Consider the following 24,990-nt stretch of genomic DNA (forward strand, 5'->3'; position numbering starts at 1 on the left):
TATCATACATACACCAGAAATAGTTCTCCAACTAGTTGAGAGATAGTAACAAAATAATAATTAAGTGAGGAGCTTAGTAAGATAAACTAATAAAGAAAACAATATCCGACTCCATGGAAATACGACATGGGTGATAATTGCTGTTGTGTTATACATTAACGGAAGTTTCGATTTTACAAACTGCACATCCAAATAAAATATATTTGTTATTTATAAACCACTTTTCATTTTATTTAATGTCAAGCCCAGCTGAAATAATTAACAAAACACAACAAAAAGTAACAACAAACAAGACTTAAGGCTTTTGCCACATAATCGACTTGGTGAAATATGATAACTGATAAACTAACAGTCATTAGGCGAGGATGGTGCTTTGTTTGTCAAAAAATGTCTTCACTTAAAATATATTTCTTACTTTAGTCTGTTAGCATGAATTATTGTGAAATATAAATTTGTATCTTGAGTTTTTGTTAGGTCTGCTGTCATATCCACGTTTAAGTCATCGGAGTTTTTGTCTTACCGATTTGTCCATCCGTCAGCTTTTCCTTTCAAGTCTTTCTTCTCGTACAGTTTGACACAATTGACTTAGAAATAAATGACTTGTAGTAATTTCGTAGTATAAAAAAAAACGTTCCCTATGGGACGGACTACAAGTAAAAATTTGACACTAGGTAGTGTTTACAAATTATCTGCGATTGATCAAATTGAAAATTAAATACTGAAGCTCTATAGGCTGATATGTCTCGTTTAAGCATATACTTTCTGATTTCTAAGCGTCGTGCATTATTAATGGTGTGTTATTTTTGCCTTTATCATAGTTTGACAGCCAATGGCCGATGTATTTTTCGTGCTGGAGTGTCGTTAAACATTCATTCATTCATTTATTATTAATAATGGTGTAATGTAAAATGTGGCATTTTTATACACCTACCGCTATGTAATGTATTGTAACATTGACTTGACTCCCCCCACCAAAATTATCTATATATTAGTACGTGTTCTGTTTGAGTTTATGTTTGTTTTGTTTGGAAATAAATGCTAGATAGAGAATAATTTGTTAAAGAACAAAATAAACTTTTACGTTATACTTTATACATGAAATGAGATACTCGTTTTGGAAACGTTATGTAAGTCTCAAGAAACACACTCTCCCTCCCCTAATCATTAGGCTAATGCATCCATGCTGCCCCTTCGCCTGTAGTCTGTTTTGTAATTGTTGGTTGGCATCTTCTGCCTTGTTATATCGATTATGTTTGAGACCCAACTTCATAAACCAGTGAGGACACACTAATAAGATAAATTCAACAAACCATTCATGTTGTCAAATCGTTTTGTTTTTTAAATAGTACATTGTGTATTACCATTTATTAGTTTCACTTGTAATTGTATATTTGTATACAATGATTAATCATCGGCTATTTGCCCTTAAACAGAAAAGTATTTAAAGGAAACCTTATGCATTCTCTGTAATTCATTGCACAGATTCCAACCAATCAAGTTACAAAATGGTTTTAAATGGTTAACGTGCTCTAAATGAAGAAGACAATAACGAAACAAAACAAAATAGTGTATGGGCGGGGTTTTTTGTGTGTGTTTGTGTGTGTGTGTTTGTGTGTATGTGGCCATTACACAATCATTGCGATACCTTGTTTGTGTGTTTTGTTTCTGTAGCAAACCGGCTGTCTGATTATCGAACACACGTATACCTTTATTGCTTGTTTTGTTTTCTTCATTCTTTCTCTCAATGATACTTACTTTTGTTAATATTTAAATTGAATAAATAAATTAAAAGCAATATGTTTCTATCAATCAATATATGTTTTCATTAGTGGCTAGGAATATTATTGTATACTTATCACAGACAAGACAACACATACCACAACCTTTGATATACCATTCGTGGGACACTGGCTTGAACAGGATTGTATTGCTGTAATGCATTGATATATATGTGGATTACACTACGACACGATCGGCAGTCCAAAATAAACAGATGCATATTTATATTACTTAGGCGAACGAGCACACCCCGGTCTACACCACGCCCGCTGTGTCTTACACCATCACCGAGGGTGACCCTGCTGGGAAGGTTCTGGGTACGATGGCTGCGACAGATAAAGATCTTGCGAAAAGTCTGGACAGCACCCTCACCCACACTGTGAAGAGCGTAAGCCCCGCCACTGGCGACCAGTACATTACCATGGACTCCAATGGACAAATCAAAATCAAGGAGCCGCTGGATGGAAAGGTGGCCAATGGGGAGACGTTCAAGCTGGAGATTGAAGTGAGTTGATGTTGTTATTCATTTTCTGCTAATGACGCACGGTATTACCCATATTCTAAAATTAAAAAGGTAAACAATACATATAGTCCAGGAATATTAGGGTTTAACCCAGAAATAGCTAGTACATAGATGATTTTTTCAGAATACATGCAGAACATCATTAGTAATAACATATTAAAAGTCCCCAAGTTTCCGAGATGTACTAACTTTAACCCATTTTCGTTATCTACCTCAGCGAGTTCATTCTGGTATCACGCGCACATTTTTGACATTTGCGGTCGGATTTTTAATAGAAAGAATAAGAAAAGCTGGAGACAGCAAAATGATTACATGATTCCTATAAATTAGAACAAGAAGATTAAGAAAAAAACCCTACACACTATTGTATGTATGTATTTTATTTAAAAACGACAAACAAATGCGTTTGAGGGTAGGCCTACTTTTCTTTTGCAAGGCTTCTTAAAAAATACATCTTCGATGATAATTGAACGGGGTAATACATTTAACAAATTTATTTAGCTAATTAATTTGTTTTTATATTAATTATTAAGATAAAGTATTTAAAAAATATTTATTTGATTTAAAATAGAATGAAATAACAATTAAAGTCACTATATATACATACATACATATACATATATATATATATATATATATATATATATATATATATATATATATATATATAATAACATCGAAACTGAGTCTGACATCAAAATGACACGTGTTGTGTCTGCAGAACGTTTCAGCCTTATTCATGAAATACGCGTATCAACTGTTGTGGGCTATGTACAAAATTAGTAAAGTGTGCTTATCCAAACACATTAAAAAGAGGAAGAAGAAAGAAAGAAAGACAGAAAAACATTGAACGATGCTGTTCCTAAAAAAAAAACCCTGTATGTATACGCCCTGCAACTATGTGTTTGGGATGATATTTATGACACCCTCATTGCCCTGACAGTTCTGATATAGGGACTTTGGAAGTGTTGTTAAAAGGTCCGGGGAAAGGGACCTGTGCTCCCCTACTTGAGGACGAAAATGTACGTTTTTTATGAGCTATATAAAGATACAAAAAAGTATTGCTTGTGGCCCATTGCAAGAGACTTCTCCGTTACTAAAGATTGTGTCCCTCGCTCCAGATATCGTTCACATGGGCCTGCAATCCATCTATGTTTACTTAACTTCATATAATTATTATAAAATGGATCTTATACTAGTATATATATTATAGAAAAGAACCTTGTTTATTGGTTTATACTGGATACTTTATAATATGAGAGCACACAAAACATAACAATTTCTTTTGTTCTGAACATTGGTTACACGAGGAGCGTTTACAGATGAAAAACGGACAATTTTTAAATCACAGTTTTATACGGCTATTATTAACTGGACAGTTGACTTTGGGATAGATAGTAACCTCCTGTGTATCTTTTCCCTATAAATATTACTATTTTATTTCAATTTCACAAAGCCTGAAGTGTTTTCTGTACAATGTCGTAGTGCCTATTAATACCTTTGACTGTTTGGATATTTCTCGTTCCAGCCAGTGCACCACGACTCATATATCAAAGGCCGTGGTATGTGATATCATGTCTGTGGGATGGTGCATATAAAAGATCCCGTGCTACTAATGGAAATATGTAGCAGGTTTCCTCTCTGACTATATGTCAGAATAACCAAATGTTTGACATCCAATAGCCGATGATTAATAAATCAATGTGCTTTAGTGGTGTTCTTTAACAAAACAAACTTTGACTGTTTGGAAGTCGTAATCTGGTTTGAAATACCATATGATCTAAATATTCCAGGTTGTAAAATTGAAAATTAGTTATTTTTGAAAAGATATGCACGGGAATGGTCTGGTCGATTAATATGTAGTTATCTATAACAAATAAATGTAAAAATAACCAAATATGGCATCTGTAACTATGATACAGCACCTTTAATAGTATATATACTTGAATCTAAATGAAACCATCTTAGTCGGAAATATCTAACACAGGCAAACAACTCGGGACTGTCTTCTTAACTAAACTATTTTATTTCCTCAGGTCTGCGACCAAGGTTATCCTAAAAAATGCAGTCTTGGCTTTGTTGACGTCCAGTACATTGTTCCACCTACAACGCCACCTCCCATGACTCAGCCCCCCAACAATAACAATAACAATAACAACAACAACAACAACGGCAACGGCAGTGGAAGTGGCAATGGTAGTGGGAGTGGCGGCGCCAGCGGCAGTCTGCTGGACAATCCGGGGATTATCGCCATGATGGCCCTATTACTCGCAGCTGGAGCAGGGTTAGCTGCCCTTGGTATTTTCGGTGCATATAAATTATGGAGCAGAGGTGCATGCGGAAAGGGAAAAGCAAAAACACCCAATCACTATGATGTCAGGTATGTGTGGTCTTAAATACATAATCATTTTGTTGTTGTTTCTCTCAGAATAAACTAATACAAAATAAAGTTAAGAGCATGTTTCTTGAGGAAAAACACACACATGGTTACAGTGTGTGTATTCTCAATTCATTCGTCAAACCCCAAAAAGCAACAGTAATAATAACAACAATAACATAACAATAATGACAACAACAACAACAATAATAATAAATAATAATAATAAATAATGATGATAATAATAATAATAATAATAATAACAGAAATAGCCACAGTAATTAATTTAACAACAATAACAGTATCAATAACTAATATAAAAAGAACAATAATAACAATATCAATATCAATATAACAATAACTGTATCAATAACTGATGTACATCAGCAACTCCATTAAAATAACAGTATTAATAACTAATATACAATAATAATAATAACAGGAACAATAATAATAATGACATTATCAACAAGCATTTTGAGAGTACTGCTAAAGCAATACATGTCCTCTACTGGGCTCAACAATTTTTCGTATCTCCTAAGTTCAAGGGCCATAACTATGAAAAGTGGGTAAATCACCATAAAACAAGTTCATCTGTAAAGCTATATACAGATGATAAAACTATATACAATGTTTCATCTTGACATCTCCAGGCATTGCAAAAATCATATTTAACCATATGTCTGACGCCATATAACCGTAAATAAAATGTGTTAAGTGCGCCGTTAAATAAAACATTTCCTTCCTTTCAGTAATTGACAAAACAAAAACAGTTATAATAATAGACACAACAATGATAACAGTAACACTAAGATAACAACAATAATATCAATAAGTAAAAAAATTAAATTAATAACAGTGTAAATAACTAATCAGCAACAAAAATAATAACCATAACAATAACTAATATAACAACAACAATAACAATAAAAGTAACAATAACTAATATAACAACAATAGTAGCAATATCAGTAACTATATTACAACATCAATAAAAATAACAGTAAAAATAATAACAAAACAACATTAAAAACAATAATATTAACACAAGTAACAATAACAAAATATAACAATAACACAAAAAACTCCCAACAACACCAATGCCAATAACAACAGCAATAGGAGGAACTATTATCGTGAAAACAATAATTTCGGAAACAAAAATTATTATAATAAATAATAATAACAAAAATAATAACAGTAACAATAACCAATATAACAATAATAAAAATTTCAATAACTAATATGCAACAACAATAATAACAATATCAAACTAATATAGAAACAGCAGCAATAATAATAATAATAATAATAATAATAATAATAATAATAATAACAACAACAGTATCAATAACTAATAATAACAAGGATAATAACAGTATCCATTACTAACGAAACAGTGGCAACAATATCAATAAGTAATATACAATAATAACAACAGGAACAATAAGAAAAACAGTATAAATAAGTAATATGCAAGAACAATAAGAGTATCAATACCCAATATAGTAAAAACAACAATATTAATAATAACAGTATCAGTAGCTAACAAAAATAAGCATCAATATCTAAAATACAACAGCAACAACAATAATAATAATATCAATAACAACAATAATCACAATAACAACAGTATCAATAATTAACACATGAACAATAATAATAGTATGAATAATTAATATAATATAATATAATATAATATAATATAATATAACAATAACAGCAACAATGATGATAACAGTGACAATGACTAATATAACAACAATAATAATGCTGCTGACAGTCACAATAATAGAACAGCAGTAGTAGTACAATAATAATACCAATAACACTAATTAATATAAAAACAATAACAACTAAAATGACAACAATAACAATAATTACAACAGCTTTAACATATACTAATATAACAATAATACCAGTAACAATAATTAATATAACAACAATAATAACATTAACAATAACTATTGCAACAACAATAATACCATTAACAGTAACGAATATAAGAATAACAATAATAACAGTATCACTAACTAATATAAAAACAACAATAACAGGGACAATAATTAATGTATATAACAATAACAGTATCAATAACTAATATATAATTGCAACAATAATAGTATCAGTATCATTAAATATCACAACAGCAAGAAAAAAATAGCAGTATCATTAAATAATGTACAACTGTAATAATAACAGTATGAATAATTAATATAACAACAACAATAAATATATAAATAACTAACATGCAACAATAATAACAGTAACAACAACCAATAAACAAAAACAGAAACAATAATAACAGTATTAATATCAACACTATCAATAATTAATATAAAAACAACAATAATAACATTATCAATAACTAATATACAATGGTGACAATAATAATAACATGAGTAATTAATACAACACCAACAATAGTAACAGTATTAAGAACTAATATAACAACAACAATAATAATTACAGTAACAATACCTAACATAATGACAGCAATAATATTATTATTAGTAACTAAAAAAGGAACAATAATAATATAATCAACATTAAGAATAATAAAAATAAGAAATATAATAAAACCAGCAAAATAATTATATTATCAGTAAGAAATATAATAAAAACAGCAAAACAATAACAGTAACAATAAAATAACAACAACGAAAAAAAGAAAAAAGAAAAAGAATAACAACAGTCACAATAATAGAACAACAGTAATAATAATAACAACAGCTGTTACCGAAAATATCGGTAACAATAATTAACAAAAATATTAAGAGTGACAATAACTATATAACCAAAATATCAGTAACAGTAACTAATATAACAATAATAATAACAGTATGGATAACTAAGGCCAAAAGAATTGGTCTCTGGTTAGACCGAAGTTCCAGAATTGATTTTTTTTTTCATGGATTGCACAGAAATGATGGGTACTAGTACATTTACTGTTTTACGTCCTCCTCATCTGCCTTCGTCCATCCTCGATGGCCACGGTGCACCACTATTCCTTTGGTACCCTAAATATTTTCCTAAACATTTTGCACATATCCAAGGCAATTTTTATTACTCGACTAGCTACAAATATTTGTAAAACAAGCCATGCTACTCATTCAAAAAAAACTGAACCTGTTTTGGAGAGAAATAAAATAAAGCTAATTGTCCAAGCCAGAATATAGACCACTTTGGCTCCAAATGCGCTTTGATATCTTAGCAATAAAAGCCCAGCAAAAATCGACGTCATACCGCGGGAAATTAAAACAAAATAATGTTCAAGTGCGAGGGCCACAATCGACACGCACGCTGATCAGAGACTAGCATTTTGTTTTGTTTGACCTAATATAAAACAGCAACGCTAATAACATTATAAAAATAATATATCGAGAGTAGCAATAACAATAACAGTATCAATAACTAACATAACAATAACAATAATAACAGTACCAGTAACTAATGTACAACAGCAATAATAATGACAACAATAAAACTAATAACAAAATAACAACAATAAAACAAAACAACAATAACAGCCATAACAGGAATTATTGCAACAACAATAATGCCTATAACAATAATTAATATGAAACCAACAATAATAACATTAACAATAATTAATATAAGAACAACAATATATAACAGCAAAAATAATAATAACAGTATTAATATCCATAATAATAACTTCATCAATAATTAATATAATAACAATAATGACATAGTCAATAGCTAATATACAGAAACATTATCAATAATAATAACAAATGTAAAAATACAATAATACCAGAAACAATAAAAGTTTTTTAAAACAAAACAATAAGAATAATAACAGTAATAACAATACTACTAACTACTACTATTACTACTAGTACTACTAATGACAGTCACAATAACAGAACAGTAATAATAATAATAATAATAATAATAATAATAATAACAATAACAGCAGCAGCAGTAACAATAATTAATATATGCACAAGTTCCATCAATAACAATAATAACCGATGTAACAAACTAATATGACACAAAATAATACCAGTAACAGCAACTAATATGACAACATTAATGACAGTATCAATAACTAAAATACAACAGTATCAATATTAACAACAATATCAATAACTAATATAACAGCAACAAAAATAAGAGTATTAATAACTAATGTACAACAGCAACAACAATAATAGTGTCAATAGCAAATATAACAATAATAACAATATAAATAAGCAATAATAATAATATACAACACTAATAACAACTGCAACAATAACAACAGTATCAATAAGTAGTATATCAACAACCATAATAATAATATCAATAAATAATATAATAGCAATATTAATAAAGAGTATCAAAATACTAAAACACAAATAAATAATCCTCGAGCTAGGAAACAAATTCTAGAAAACATGGGGGAGTTTGACCTCGTTGATATCTGACGTGAGGAGAATCCTGATGAATACAATTTTTTTTGGAGGAAAAAGAACCCTTTACAACAAGCACGGTTAGATTTCTTCCTTCTTTCAGAACATATTTGTTCTTTTGTAAGTAGAATGAAGACAAATGCAACTCCATTGTAAACAAGTCAATGCAAACACTTCTGAAATATAATAAAATTATACGTTAAAACTGTACATAAGGTGATAACAAAAGTGCAGCAGCTGAGCTTTGGTTTACAACGTCGATGATATTGATAATCTTCTAATCTCCGACATTCACCTAAAACTAATATTTAATATTGTTGATGGAAATCCGATAAAAAACAAACCTATTTCATACGCTTTGTTTAAGAAAAAAAGAAAGAATACAAATTGAAACAGACGTAATAAATAGTCTAGAAAAATCGGAAAACGAAAAAGGAGAAATGGACTAGAAGAAATAAGAAAAAATAAAATGCAGGGTATATTAACATGGATAGAAGGAAGTGAAAAAATTACTAATTATTTTCGTAATCTTAAAACTAAATCAATCTGTAAAACAATAACTCTACTAGTGAAAGCTGATGGGAAAATTAGAACTGAAACTAACAATATTCTATTAGAAACAAAATCTTTTATGAAAAGTTGTACCAATTATCAGGATGATAATAGAAATATGGGTGATGTATTGGCAAATTATGATTTTACAACTCTAAATGCGGATGCATCAGTGACGCTAGAAAATGCATTAAGCTATAGTGAACTGTCAACAGCTCTTACGAAAATTAAAAACAACAAAAGTCCTAGTTTCGATGCCTTTTTAACTGAATTTGTGAAATTCTTCTGGAAAAATTTAGGATATTTTCTTTTCAACTCTGTTAATTATGCATTTAAAAGGGTGAACTCTCTGCTATACAGAAACAAAGAATTATAATTTGTATTCCGAAATCAGATAAAGTTAAGCCATTTATAAAAAAAAATAGATACCTACACATGTATCTCACTTCTTAATGTAATTTATAAATTAATATCTTCTTGCAGTGCAGACAGAATAAAGACTGTTGTTTCTGAGATAATAAATGACAATCAATCGGATTTAATCAATTCGTACTTTATATGATACTATCTATCACACCAAAGAACACCAGTTTCCAGGAATTCGTTTCAGTGTTGACCTCGGGAAAGCATTTGATTCTGTTTACTGGTCCTTTATACAAATACACATTAACTGTGTTTGGTTTTGGAGAGGTGTTGGAAATAACATTAAAAGATGAATACATATTGTTTATAACAACATCCGGTCTTGTCTTGTGAATGGTCGAGGTCTCCCATGGTTTCAGGTGAATAACACTAAAACCAAAGGTATCAAAGTCAATACAGTAGAATTTCTAATTTAGCTGGGTTAAAAATTAAACTTTCAAGATTCAGACTATTATTTTGTCAACAAATGTGGAAGATATGGTTAATCTTAATTAATTATATATGAAATTAAACAAAGAATAAACAATTGGACGAAGAGACGTATTACTCCACTACGTAAAAATGCAGTCATAAATAAGGCTTTATCGATATCAAAACTTAATTCTATTCTTCTTACTCTCCCAAATCGTTCGGATCAATTTATAAAAAGAATTGCATTAAATACTTGTTTTCCTTTTTGTGGGGACAGAAGCCTGACATAATTAATCGAATTCCAATTTGTCGACCTTACACCACATTGACATACGTGTTATATACCCACGTGGCTTGGGTATACTATACACACATATACATAATAAATAGTATACATGATATTAGAAGAAATAACATCGCAAAATAATAATAATGAAAAATAACTATGTACATCTATTACATGATAGGGATCGGCAAAGTCATGGAGGACAGTTATATTAGTAAGAAAATTAAAGAAATGGTTTATCTCCAGCTGTAAGGATGTTTCCATTAGCGTAAAAATAAACTAAGTTGAATTGATGGACTTATTATTATTATTTAAAGTATTAATTTTAAAGAGGTAAAATGCTCCATTTTTCTGCGAAGCGGTCTTCATTGTACCCTAAAATATATGTTTCTATTTGATAATATTTGATAAAACTAAGAGCATCCATAAATTTTGGTAGTTTTTCTTTATGTTTACAACTATATATGTATCTTTTCAGTATAACAAGTAGATGATTTATTAAAATGCTTTGACTAGTTGCCAGAAAGTTTGTATTTTGAAAATATTGGACAGATGCTAACGTTTTTGAAATTTGTGATTTAACAGATGGAACATTTATGTCCCATGAACAATTTTCCAATGTGTCTACAATTCCTATTTCTTTCGTAGACTTTTTTGGCATTATATCTTTAATCTAAATGTGTTGAACACCATTAGATATTGAACAGGAAACTACTAACATGGCACTGGACCAAAGAGCAGCGAACTCATGCTTACTATCAGCCAAGAAAGGTTCAAAAGATATATAGTTCACAATGTTAAATTCTTCCAGTGTTTGGAAAGCCAAAACAAAATGTAAAAAGCAGTTTGGTACCAATATTGATTGGAATAAAGTATTTTTACTACCTTATATAACCACTCCTGAAACCAAACTCGAGTGATTTGAGTTTAGACTAATATACGGGAATCTAACTACAAATAGATTTATGCATAAAATAAAAAACGCAGACAGCTTTTGTAGATGGACAACTGACATTTTAAATCATTTGTAAATATTTTTTGGACGCAATTTATAAATAGGTCAAAACTAACTGCCTCCATATTGAAAATCTTAAATTAAGTGCAGAACTAATAATATTTGGTCTACACCCCTCCCCCCGCTAACAGATGTTGGACTGGAATTTTTAGTTCTCTTTTCAAATGTTTTAATGTGTAAATGTAACGTGAAAAATATTTGACCAAATATCGAATATTTAAAAAATGAATTATATACAAGATATCAATTTGAAAAATGAAGAAAAGCTGATTTCTGTTTTTAAAAAATGACCAAAATATGCAGTCCTTTCCCTCCAAGATTAATAACATCAAAAATTGTTTTGAATCATGTACTTGTGGATGTATCATCATGTATGTAAAATGTATATATACAGTGTTGTAACTTAGCCATTATGGTACTACAATGTTCTAGACGCGTGTGTAGCAATGCAATATGATAGGTAGTGGATGAAAGTCTACGCGCTCGTGTGTGTGTATGTGTGTGTGTCTTGTAATGTGTAATTAATGTTATATATTTTAAAAATAATTATAATTTGAAAAGTGCTGTTCCCCTTTTAACTGTGGACTGACATTGTTTCTGGGGACAATACATAATTTGAACTGAAAACAAAATAAATAAAGAGTATTAATTAACTAATATAAGACTAACAGTAATAACACTATCAAAAAGTAATATACAAACGAAAGCAACAACAACAACAACAACAACAACAATAATAATAATAATAAAAAAGTAACAGTAACTAATATAACAACAACAATAACAATATCAAGAACTAAAATAACAATAACAACATTAACAATAATAAAACAACAATGTTAATATAACTAATAGCATCAGTATCAATAACAAATTATAACATCAATAAATAAAAATACCAACCCATCAACAATAATAATATTAACAGCCATAGCAGGAACTAATGTAACAACAACAATAATACCTGCAACAGTAATTAATATAACAGCAACAATAATAACATTATGACTAACTGGTAAACAGTAATAATAACAATAGTAATAACTGATATAGAACAATAAGACAGTATTTATAATGGATGTATCAACAACTGCAGCAATACCAATAACAATATCAAAACAAATATAACAACAATAATAACACTAACAATAACTAATGTACAACTCTAATAACAATAAGAATAACTAGTCTGACAATAACACTATCAATAACAAATATAAAAAAGCAACAATAATAATAACTGTATCAATAACTAACATAGCAACAATAGCAACTTATCTCTAACCAATATCAACAATAATAACAACAGTGACAACAACAACAACAACAATAATAATAATAATAATAATATCGATAATTAATAACATTAAGAATAATTAATGTACGACTAATACTAATAAAAGTATCAAATACTAATATAAACACAAGAGCAACATTAATAAGAAAAATAATAATAACCAATATAACAATAATAATAATAATAATAATAATAATAATAGTAATATCAATAATAAAACAACAACAACAACAACAATAATAATAATAACAGTATTAATAACAAAATATAACAATAACAACAAAAATAACGACAATAATAACAATATTAACATCCATAACAAAAACTATTGTAACAACAATAATGTCTGTAACAGTAAATAATATAACAACAATAACAGTATCAATAATTAATATAACAACAATAATTAAAATACAACAATAACAATAATAATAACAACAGTACCAATAACTAATATATAAATAAGTATTAACAATATCAATAACTAATGTACAACATCAGCAATGATAACAGTATCAATAATTAATATAAAATCAGTATTAACAATATCAATAACTAATGTACAACAGCGACAATAATAATAATAGCAGTATGAATAACTAATATATAAAAAACACTGCAGCAATAATAATAATAGTATCAATAATTTATATTGTAACAATAATGATAACTATCAATAACTAATTAATAATAATAAGACTATCTATAAATAAAACAAGGGCAGCAATAATAATAAATAAAACACAACAGTATAAATAATAATAACTGTATCAATAACTTTTATATCAACAGTAATGCCACTATCAAAAACTAATATAGCAACAACAGCAACAGTAATGTTAACACAGTCAATAACTAATATAAAAATAAAACCAGTATCATTAAATAAAACAACAGTAATATTAATAACTACAGTATGCATAACTATATAACTAACAGCAATAATAGCACTACCAAGTAAATAACAACATCAACAACAATAATAGTACGAGAAACAGTAATTAATACAACAACAACTATAACAATAACACCAACAGCAACGCGTGTAACATAAATGCTTATACGTGTACTCTTTGTTCATTTTGTTAGAACTGCCATAATAATGATAGTCATCAAAATTGCTACTTAACAAGCACTGTACTGATGTGTTGATAAACAGGCATTCGTTTCTTTATTATAGGGATTCCTGTGTTGTGTTTTCCTTGTCTTTTTATAAAGGTAATTCTACGTATGTTACATTTCAGTGAACGGGCTGCATCGCGCGGTTCTAACGGCGCCTCCCGGGGATCGAACCGAATTCGAGATTCCACAGACATTCAGATGACAGAAGGTGGGATAGCCCATTTATATGCAGCTAGATGTAATGTGTAGTTTATATACAGAGCAATAAGTAGTTAAGGCAGGGGGTGGGGCATGTAATCCCTTCTTCAAAAAATATAATGAAGCTGAATATAACATGTGATGATGGCACTCTTGAATAATAGTATTTTATGTGGATTTATGCAATATTACTAGGTACAAATTGCTTCTTTTGGCATGCTTGAGTATTATGCTTGTGTGCTTATAATAACGTGTATATGCTTTTATATGTAGCTAGCGCTTGATCTGCATACACGCCTGGCGTAATACGTGTTAAATAGCAATTACATTGCTTAACAAAGGTGCCATAGCCCAAACCAGTGTGATTAACTCTGCTCAGTCATAGAAAAAGTAAGTAAGTGACATTTTGCTTCAAAATGTAACTTATACGTCCGTCAGTCTTGAGGAAATATGTTACATGTTCTGCCACAGGTATATAGCAATATTAATAGCCCAAATTGGTTTAACTGAAGTTGTAAAAAATAAGCAAGTTACAGTCCACAGTAGATAAGCAGAGGCAGTTGGAAGCAAGTGTCAACCAATCATAATTTAACTCTGCTACTTATGTATCCAATCAGATTTCCCCAAACAAGTCACTTCCAAGTATTGACACACAACCACACTACACAACGATGAAATTTGCTGATATATTTGTACATTTAGAAGGCAAGCATGTATGACATATTTTGGGATAGGTTGTTTGTTTTTATTTCTAGAACAACTATGCATTATGCTGTCCTGTTATGGCAAACGGAAGCAAGTAACTTTTTCATGCAAAAGACATTAACGTTGTTGGCTCTTATAGCTAAACATTACAATGCATTGTTTATCTGATAATTTAGCCCTTTCTAAACTACTATGTGGTGTTACATCTGAAATGCTGGCTTAAATTTTAGAATCAAATTTGGTGTGGTTCTTTTTTTTTGCTATTGCATCATGGCAAGATACCTTTTTATTTAAAAAGGCAAAAGTTAAAATATCAAAATACACTTTATATTCAACTAATTTATTTGCAATACAAAAGAACTGTAACATGGAACGTTTTAACCGATAAAATTGATGTACTTCAGTCAATTTGATGTGCATTTAAATAAATCTACCGAATTATCGTTCACTGGTATGTTTATCTAAAATGTTCTGCGATTCTAGGGTATTAATGGATATAGATTTTGGATGATGTCCTTCTTCTTAACCTTACTGATGTCTCAAGGTTTGTCCATGGATGAGACTTCACTGCCATTTAGTAATAAATTGGCAACTTAATTTTTTTTTAACAGAATGCATGGTTGTTTTCCAATATAACCTAGTTCTTCCTTTTTTGTACACCACATCAAAAGGGTTTGTTGGTAGAAGTTTTAAGTTCATAGAAGCCCTGCTACTGAAAGTCATCGATGTCACAAATTTCTTTCTTTGTACGATACTTTTTGTTTTGCTATACTGGCATGAAAAAAATTCTGCTGGCATAAACGTAAGTCCTTTTCAAGTATTTTTTAAAGTCTCCTTTTTAACCTCCTCGCTTGTTCTCTTCAAAGGGTGGGATTTAGCTCAGTGAGTTGAGTGCTTGCTTGAGGTGCTTGCGTCGCAGGATCGAACCACCTCGGTGGATCCATTCAGCTGATGTTGTTCTCGTTCCAACCAGGGCACCACAACTGGACATAGGCCGTGGTATGTGTTTTCCTTTTGGGGGAAAATGCATATAAAAGATCCCTTGCTGCATGAGAAAAAATGTAGTGGGTTTCCTCTGAAGACTACGAGTCAGAATTACCAAATGTTTGACATCCTATAGCCGATGATTAATTAATCGATGCGCTCCAGTCGTGTCATTAAACAAAACAATTTTTAACTAACTTTTAACTGTTCCCTTCAAATGTCAAATCAATGTAATGAGTCCAATTTGTATGTTGGGCGCTGCGATTATTGGCCTAAATGTACAGATTGTACAGTCCCTGTGTGGCGTGTCTTTCATTACTTTTATATACATGTATGCACTGGCAAGATGCAGAAAAGGTGACTATAAAATACTGAGAAAAGGGACATACATTTATAATGGCAGATTGTTATCACGTTTGGATAGAAAACGGGATGCGTGCATAGAAGGAAATGTGTGACTTCGATGACTTTTAGTCAGTTATATCTAAGTATGGCAGGGCTTCTACCAACATGTTTGACAATGAGGTCTGCTCTTTTATACTGGAAACCAACGGTGGATGCTGTTAATTGTTTGTGAAAAAAAGGTTGGCAATTTATTACTTGATGACAGTGAAGTCTCATCCAGTGAAAAACCTCGATGGGTTAAGAAGAAGAACATCATAAAAGAATGTGTCCATTTATGCTCAAGAATCATAGAAAGTGTTCAATAAATAATTATATCAGTGAATGATAACTCGGTAGATTTATTGGGCCAATTCTAAACGAAAAGCGCACATCAAATTGACTGAAATAAATCAATTGTCTCTGTTAAAACGTTCATGTTGTAGTTATTTTGTATTTCAAAATACATTAGTTGCATATAAAGTGTATTTGGATTATTTTAACTTATGCGTCTTACCATAGCGCAATGGCAAAAGGAAGCAAACACCAAATTAGGGTCCAAAATTTAAACTAGCCTTTCAAATGTAACATCAAAGAGTAGTGTTTAGAAAGAACTAAATGAAGAGAGGATTTGTCATGAGTGGGGTTTTCTATATGAAAAATATCAAACTAGACGAGGTTGATTAAAAATCTCGAGTAGCGAATTATATTTATCCTATAACAGTTCTAAACATTTTAATTCGATATTTAGTAAGTCAATTCAATTCAATTCAATTCAATTCATTTAATAATATACATTTAAATCAGAAACACGATTTTGACAAGATGGTAAATATTATAACATTAACGGTAACTACGATACAGTACTATAATTATAAGACATAATAGTAAATAGTCAAAGTTCTGAAGTCGCCTCACCTGTAACATCACGTCACACACTTTAACTAAATCTCAGGTATACAAGTCTTGTTGGCTATAAACGAATGACAGCAAAATATTATTAACTGAGTTATTAATGAAGAATATCAAATGGGTTTATGACATGGATATTACGGGTAAGGTTTAGGGTAAAAAAGAGTATTACACATTAATGTTCAGCTGTGAGAGCCAACGAAGTTTATGTGTTTTCTTATTTTCTCGAAAAGTTCAAAAAGTGATTTTTCTTCCTTTTGCCATGGCAGGGCAAAAATGCGCCGCATCATAAGCTACTTCGCAGTAACATCATCCCTGTGTAGAGGATTGGATGTATATTGTTTAGGAAAGGAATGCAACTTGGAAATTATGCACCGTCAGTACACCAGACTACAGTATAACGCATCGTAATCAATCTTTACATGATAACTCAGTACTCCAGAGTACAGTACCATGCGTCGTAATCGATTTTTACATCATCACTCAGTACTCCAGAGTACAGTACCATGCGTCGTGATCGATCTTTACATGATCACTCAGTACTCCAGAGTACAGTACCATGCGTCGTAATCGATCTTTACATCATCACTCAGTACTCCAGAGTACAGTACCATGCGTCGTCATCGATCTTTACATGATCACTCAGTATTCCAGAGTACAGTACCATGCATCGTAATCGATCTTTACATGATCACTCAGTATTCCAGAGTACAGTACCATGCGTAGTAATCGATCTTTACATGATCACTCAGTACTCCAGAGTACAGTACCTCAGTACTCCAGAGTACAGTACCAGGCGTCGTAATCGATCTTTACATGATCACTCAGTATTCCAGAGTACAGTACCATGCGTCGTAATCGATCTTTACATCATCACTCAGTACTCCAGAGTACAGTACCATGCGTCGTAATCGATCTTTACATCATCACTCAGTACTCCAGAGTACAGTACCATGCGTCGTCATCGATCTTTACATGATCACTCAGTATTCCAGAGTACAGTACCATGCATCGTAATCGATCTTTACATGATCACTCAGTATTCCAGAGTACAGTACCATGCGTAGTAATCGATCTTTACATGATCACTCAGTACTCCAGAGTACAGTACCTCAGTACTCCAGAGTACAGTACCAGGCGTCGTAATCGATCTTTACATGATCACTCAGTATTCCAGAGTACAGTACCATGCATCGTAATCAATCTTTACATGATCACTCAGTATTCCAGAGTACAGTACCATGCATCGTAATCAATCTTTACACCATCACTCAGTATTCCAGAGTACAGTACCATGCATCGTAATCAATCTTTACATGATCACTCAGTATTACAGAGTACAGTACCATGCGTCGTAATCAATCTTTACATCATCACTCAGTATTCTAGAGTACAGTACCATGCGTCGTAATCAATCTTTACATCATCACTCAGTATTCTAGAGTACAGTACCATGCGTCGTAATCAATCTTTACATCATCACTCAGTATTCTAGAGTACAGTACCATGCGTAGTAATCAATCTTTACATCATTACTCAGTATTCCAGAGCACAGTACCATGCGTTGTATTCAGTCGTTTCACCATCAGTATGTCAGGGTGTATATTACCAAATCAAATCCCGTAGACGACAATAGCAATATATGTGCCTAAAACTCCTACATGCAGCGTATCAATCAACATAAACACCACGGATATAAATACTACCATGCATCGTCATCACTCAATATTCAAGAGTACAGTACCATGCATCGTAATCAATCTTTACATCACTCAGTACTCCAGAGTACAGTACCATGCATCGTAATCAATCTTTACATCATCACTCAGTACTCCAGAGTACAGTACCATGCGTAGTAATCAATCTTTACATCATCACTCGGTACTCCAGAGTACAGTACCATGCATCGTAATGGATCTTTACATCAGCACTCTATATTCAAAAGTACAGTACCATGCATCGTAATCGATCAGTACTCCAAAGTACAGTACCATGCATCGTAATCAATCTTTACATCATCACTCAGTACTCCAGAGTACAGTACCATGCATGGTAATCAATCTTTACATCATCACCCAGTACTCCAGAATACAGTGCCATGCATCGTAATCAATCTTTACATCATCACTCAATATTCAAGAGTACAGTACCATGCATCGTAATCAATCTTTATATCACTCAGTATTTCAGAGTACAGTACCGTACATCGTAATCAATCTTTACATCATCACTCAGTACACCAGAGTACAGTACCATGCATCGTAATCAATCTTTACATCATCACCCAGTACTCCAGAGTACAGTACCATCACTCAGTACTCCAGAGTACAGTACCATGCATCGTAATCGATCTTTACATCATCACTCAATATTCAAAAGTACAGTACCATGCATCGTAATCGATCAGTACTCCAAAGTACAGTACCATGCATCGTAATCAATCTTTACATCATCACTCAGTACTCCAGAGTACAGTATCATGCATCGTAATCAATCTTTACATCATCACTGAGTACTCCAGAGTACAGTACCATGCATCGTAATCAATATTTACATCATCACTCAGTACTCCAGGGTACAGTACCATGCACCGTAATTAATATTTACATCATCACTCAGTATTCCAGAGTACAGTACCATGCGTTGTAGTCAGTCGTTACACCATCACTCAGTATTCCAGAGTACAGTACCATGCGTAGTAATCAATCTTTACATAATCACTCAATATTCCAGAGTACAGTACCATGCGTAGTAATCAATCTTTACATCATTACTCAGTATTCCAGAGTACAGTACAATGCATCGTAATCAATCTTTACATCATCACTCAGTATTCCAGAGTACAGTACCATGCGTTGTATTCAGTCGTTACACCATCACTCAGTATTCCAGAGTACAGTACCATGCGTCGTAATCAATCTTTACATCATCACTCAGTATTTCAGAGTACAGTACCATACGTAGTAATCAATCTTTACATCATCACTCAGTATTCCAGAGTACAGTACCATGCGTCGTAATCAATCTTTACATCATCACTCAGTATTCCAGAGTACTGTACCATGCGTTGTATTCAGTCCTTACACCATCACTCAGTATTCCAGAGTACAGTACCATGCGTAGTAATCAATCTTGACATCATCACTCAGTATTCCAGAGTACAGTACCATGCGTCGTAATCAATCTTTACATGACTCAGTATTTCAGAGTACAGTACCATACATCGTAATCAATCTTTACATCATCACTCAGTACTCCAGAGTACAGTACCATGCATCGTAATCAATATTTACATCATCACTCAGTACTCCAGGGTACAGTACCATGCACCGTAATTAATATTGACATCATCACTCAGTATTCCAGAGTACAGTACCATGCACCGTAATTAATATTTACATCATCACTCAGTATTCCAGAGTACAGTACCATGCGTTGTATTCAGTCGTTACACCATCACTCAGTATTCCAGAGTACAGTACCATGCGTAGTAATCAATCTTTACACCATCACTCAGTATTCCAGAGTACAGTACCATGCGTAGTAATCAATCTTGACATCATCACTCAGTATTCCAGAGTACAGTACCATGCGTAGTAATCAATCTTGACATCATCACTCAGTATTCCAGAGTACAGTACCATGCCTCGTAATCAATCTTTACATCATCACTCAGTATTCCAGAGTACAGTACCATGCGTAGTAATCAATCTTTACATCATTACTCAGTATTCCAGAGTACAGTACCATGCGTTGTATTCAGTCGTTTCACTATCAGTATGTCAGGGTGTATATTACCAAATCAAATCCCGCAGACGACAATAGCAATATATGTGGCTAAAACTCCTACATGCAGCGTATCAATCAACATAAACACCACGGATATAAATACTACCATGCATCATAATCGATCTTTACATCATCACTCAATATTCAAGAGTACAGTACCATGCATCGTAATCAATCTTTACATCACTCAGTATTTCAGAGTACAGTACCATACATCGTAATCAATCTTTACATCATCACTCAGTACTCCAGAGTACAGTACCATGCATCGTAATCAATCTTTACATCATCACCCAGTACTCCAGAGTACAGTACCATCACTCAGTACTCCAGAGTACAGTACCATGCATCGTAATCGATCTTTACATCATCACTCAATATTCAAAAATACAGTACCATGCATCGTAATCGATCAGTACTCCAAAGTACAGTACCATGCATCGTAATCAATCTTTACATCATCACTCAGTACTCCAGGGTACAGTACGTTGCACCGTAATTAATATTTACATCATCACTCAGTATTCCAGAGTACAGTACCATGCGTTGTATTCAGTCGTTACACCATCACTCAGTATTCCAGAGTACAGTACCATGGGTTGTAATCAGTATTTACATCATCACTCAGTATTCCAGAGTACAGTACCATGCATCGTAATCGATCTTTACATCATCACTCAGTATTCCAGAGTACAGATCTTTATATCATCACTCAGTATTCCAGAGTACAGTACCATGCATCGTAATCAATATTTAGATCATCACTCAGTACTCCAGAGTACAGTACCATGCGTCGTGATCAATCTTTACATCATCACTCAGTACTCCAGAGTACAGTACCATGCGTCGTGATCAATCTTTACATCATCACCCAGTACTCCAGAGTACAGTACCATGCATCGTAATCAATCTTTACATCATCACTCAGTACTCCAGAGTACACTACCATCACTCAGTACTCCAGTGTACAGTACCATGCATCGTAATCGATCTTTACATCATCACTCAATATTCAAAAGTACAGTACCATGCATCGCAATCGATCAGTGCTCCAAAGTACAGTACCATGCATCGTAATCAATCTTTACATCATCACTCAGTACTCAGAGTACAGTACCATGCATCGTAATAGATCTTTACATCATCACCCAGTACTCCAGAGTACAGTACCATGCATCGTAATCGATCTTTACATCATCACTCAGTATTCCAGAGTACAGATCTTTACATCATCACTCAGTATTCCAGAGTACAGTACCATGCATCGTAATCAATCTTTAGATCATCACTCAGTACTCCAGAGTACACTACCATCACTCAGTACTCCAGTGTACAGTACCATGCATCGTAATCGATCTTTACATCATCACTCAATATTCAAAAGTACAGTACCATGCATCGTAATCGATCAGTACTCCAAAGTACAGTACCATGCATCGTAATCAATCTTTAAATCATCACTCAGTACTCCAGAGTACAGTGCCATGCATCGTAATCAATCTTTACATCATCACCCCGTACTCCAGAGTACACTACCATCACTCAGTACTCCAGAGTACAGTACCATGCATCGTAATCGATCTTTACATCATCACTCAATATTCAAAAGTACAGTACCATGCATCGTAATCGATCAGTACTCCAAAGTACAGTACCATGCATCGTAATCAATCTTTAAATCATCACTCAGTACTCCAGAGTACAGTACCATGCATCGTAATCAATCTTTACATCATCACCCAGTACTCCAGAGTACACTACCATCACTCAGTACTCCAGAGTACAGTACCATGCATCGTAATCGATCTTTACATCATCACTCAATATTCAAAAGTACAGTACCATGCATCGTAATCGATCAGTACTCCAAAGTACAGTACCATGCATCGTAATCAATCTTTACATCATCACTCAGTACTCCAGAGTACAGTACCATGCGTAGTAATCAATCTTTACATCATCACTCAGTACTCCAGAGTACAGTACCATGCATCGTAATCGATCTTTACATCATCACTCAGTATTCCAGAGTACAGATCTTTACATCATCACTCAGTATTCCAGAGTACAGTACCATGCGTCGTAATCAATCTTTACATCATCACTCAGTATTCCAGAGTACAGTACCATGCGTCGTAATCAATCTTTACATCATCACTCAGTATTCCAGAGTACAGTACCATGCCTCGTGATCAATCTTTACATCATCACCCAGTATTCCAGAGTACAGTACCATGCGTCGTAATCAATCTTTACATCATCACTCAGTATTCCAGAGTACAGTACCATGCGTTGTATTCAGTCGTTTCACTATCAGTATGTCAGGGTGTATATTACCAAATCAAATCCCGCAGACGACAATAGCAATATATGTGGCTAAAACTCCTACATGCAGCGTATCAATCAACATAAACACCACGGATATAAATACTACCATGCATCGTAATCGATCTTTACATCATCACTCAATATTCAAGAGTACAGTACCATGCATCGTAATCAATCTTTACATCACTCAGTATTTCAGAGTACAGTACCATACATCGTAATCAATCTTTACATCATCACTCAGTACTCCAGAGTACAGTACCATGCATCGTAATCAATCTTTACATCATCACTCAGTACTCCAGAGTACAGTACCATGCATCGTAATAAATCTTGACATCATCACCCAGTACTCAAGAGTACAGTGCCATGCATCGTAATCAATCTTTACATCATCACCCAGTACCCCAGAGTACAGTACCATGCATCGTAATCAATCTTTACATCATCACTCAGTATTCCAGAGTACAGTACCATGCATCGTAATCAATCTTTACATCATCACTCAGTATTCCAGAGTACAGTACCATGCGTAGTAATCAATCTTTACATCATCACTCAGTACTCCAGAGTACAGTACCATGCATCGTAGTCGATCTTTACATCATCACTCAGTATTCCAGAGTACAGATCTTTACATCATCACTCAGTATTCCAGAGTACAGTACCATGCATCGTAATCAATCTTTAGATCATCACTCAGTACTCCAGAGTACAGTACCATGCGTCGTGATCAATCTTTACATCATCACCCAGTACTCCAGAGTACAGTGCCATGCATCGTAATCAATCTTTAAATCATCACCCAGTACTCCAGAGTAAAGTACCATGCATCGTAATCAATCTTTACATCATCACTCAGTACTCCAGAGTACAGTGCCATGCATCGTAATCAATCTTTACATCATCACCCAGTACTCCAGAGTACACTACCATCACTCAGTACTCCAGAGTACAGTACCATGCATCGTAATCGATCTTTACATCAGCACTCAATATTCAAAAGTACAGTACCATGTATTGTAATCGATCAGTACTCCAAAGTACAGTACCATGCATCGTAATCAATCTTTACATCATCACACAGTACTCAGAGTACAGTACCATGCGTAGTAATAGATCTTTACATCACCACTGAGTACTCCAGAGTACAGTGCCATGCATCGTAATCAATCTTTACATCATCACCCAGTACTCCAGAGTACACTACCATCACTCAGTACTCCAGAGTACAGTACCATGCATCGTAATCGATCTTTACATCATCACCCAGTACTCAAGAGTACAGTGCCATGCATCGTAATCAATCTTTACATCATTACCCAGTACTCCAGAGTACAGTACCATCACTCAGTACTCCAGAGTACAGTACCATGCATCGTAATCGATCTTTACATCAGCTCTCAATATTCAAAAGTACAGTACCATGTATTGTAATCGAGCAGTACTCCAAAGTACAGTACCATGCATCGTAATCAATCTTTACATCA

The 24,990-nt window shown here is 32.8% G+C and overlaps 1 protein-coding gene across 1 annotated transcript in view; it reads left to right on the plus strand.

The window, feature by feature from the left end:
- LOC121378002 (protein dachsous-like) overlaps positions 1–24,990 on the plus strand; it is a 53,214-nt gene that overhangs the window by 23,411 nt on the left and 4,813 nt on the right. The window contains exons 12-14 of the mRNA XM_041506099.1: positions 2,015–2,284; positions 4,339–4,682; positions 14,326–14,411. Of these exons, the coding sequence (XP_041362033.1) occupies positions 2,015–2,284; positions 4,339–4,682; positions 14,326–14,411 (700 nt within the window). The remainder of the gene's footprint in view (positions 1–2,014; positions 2,285–4,338; positions 4,683–14,325; positions 14,412–24,990) is intronic.

This window comes from Gigantopelta aegis, chromosome 7, assembly GCF_016097555.1.
Source record: "Gigantopelta aegis isolate Gae_Host chromosome 7, Gae_host_genome, whole genome shotgun sequence".
Classification (NCBI taxonomy): domain Eukaryota; kingdom Metazoa; phylum Mollusca; class Gastropoda; order Neomphalida; family Peltospiridae; genus Gigantopelta; species Gigantopelta aegis.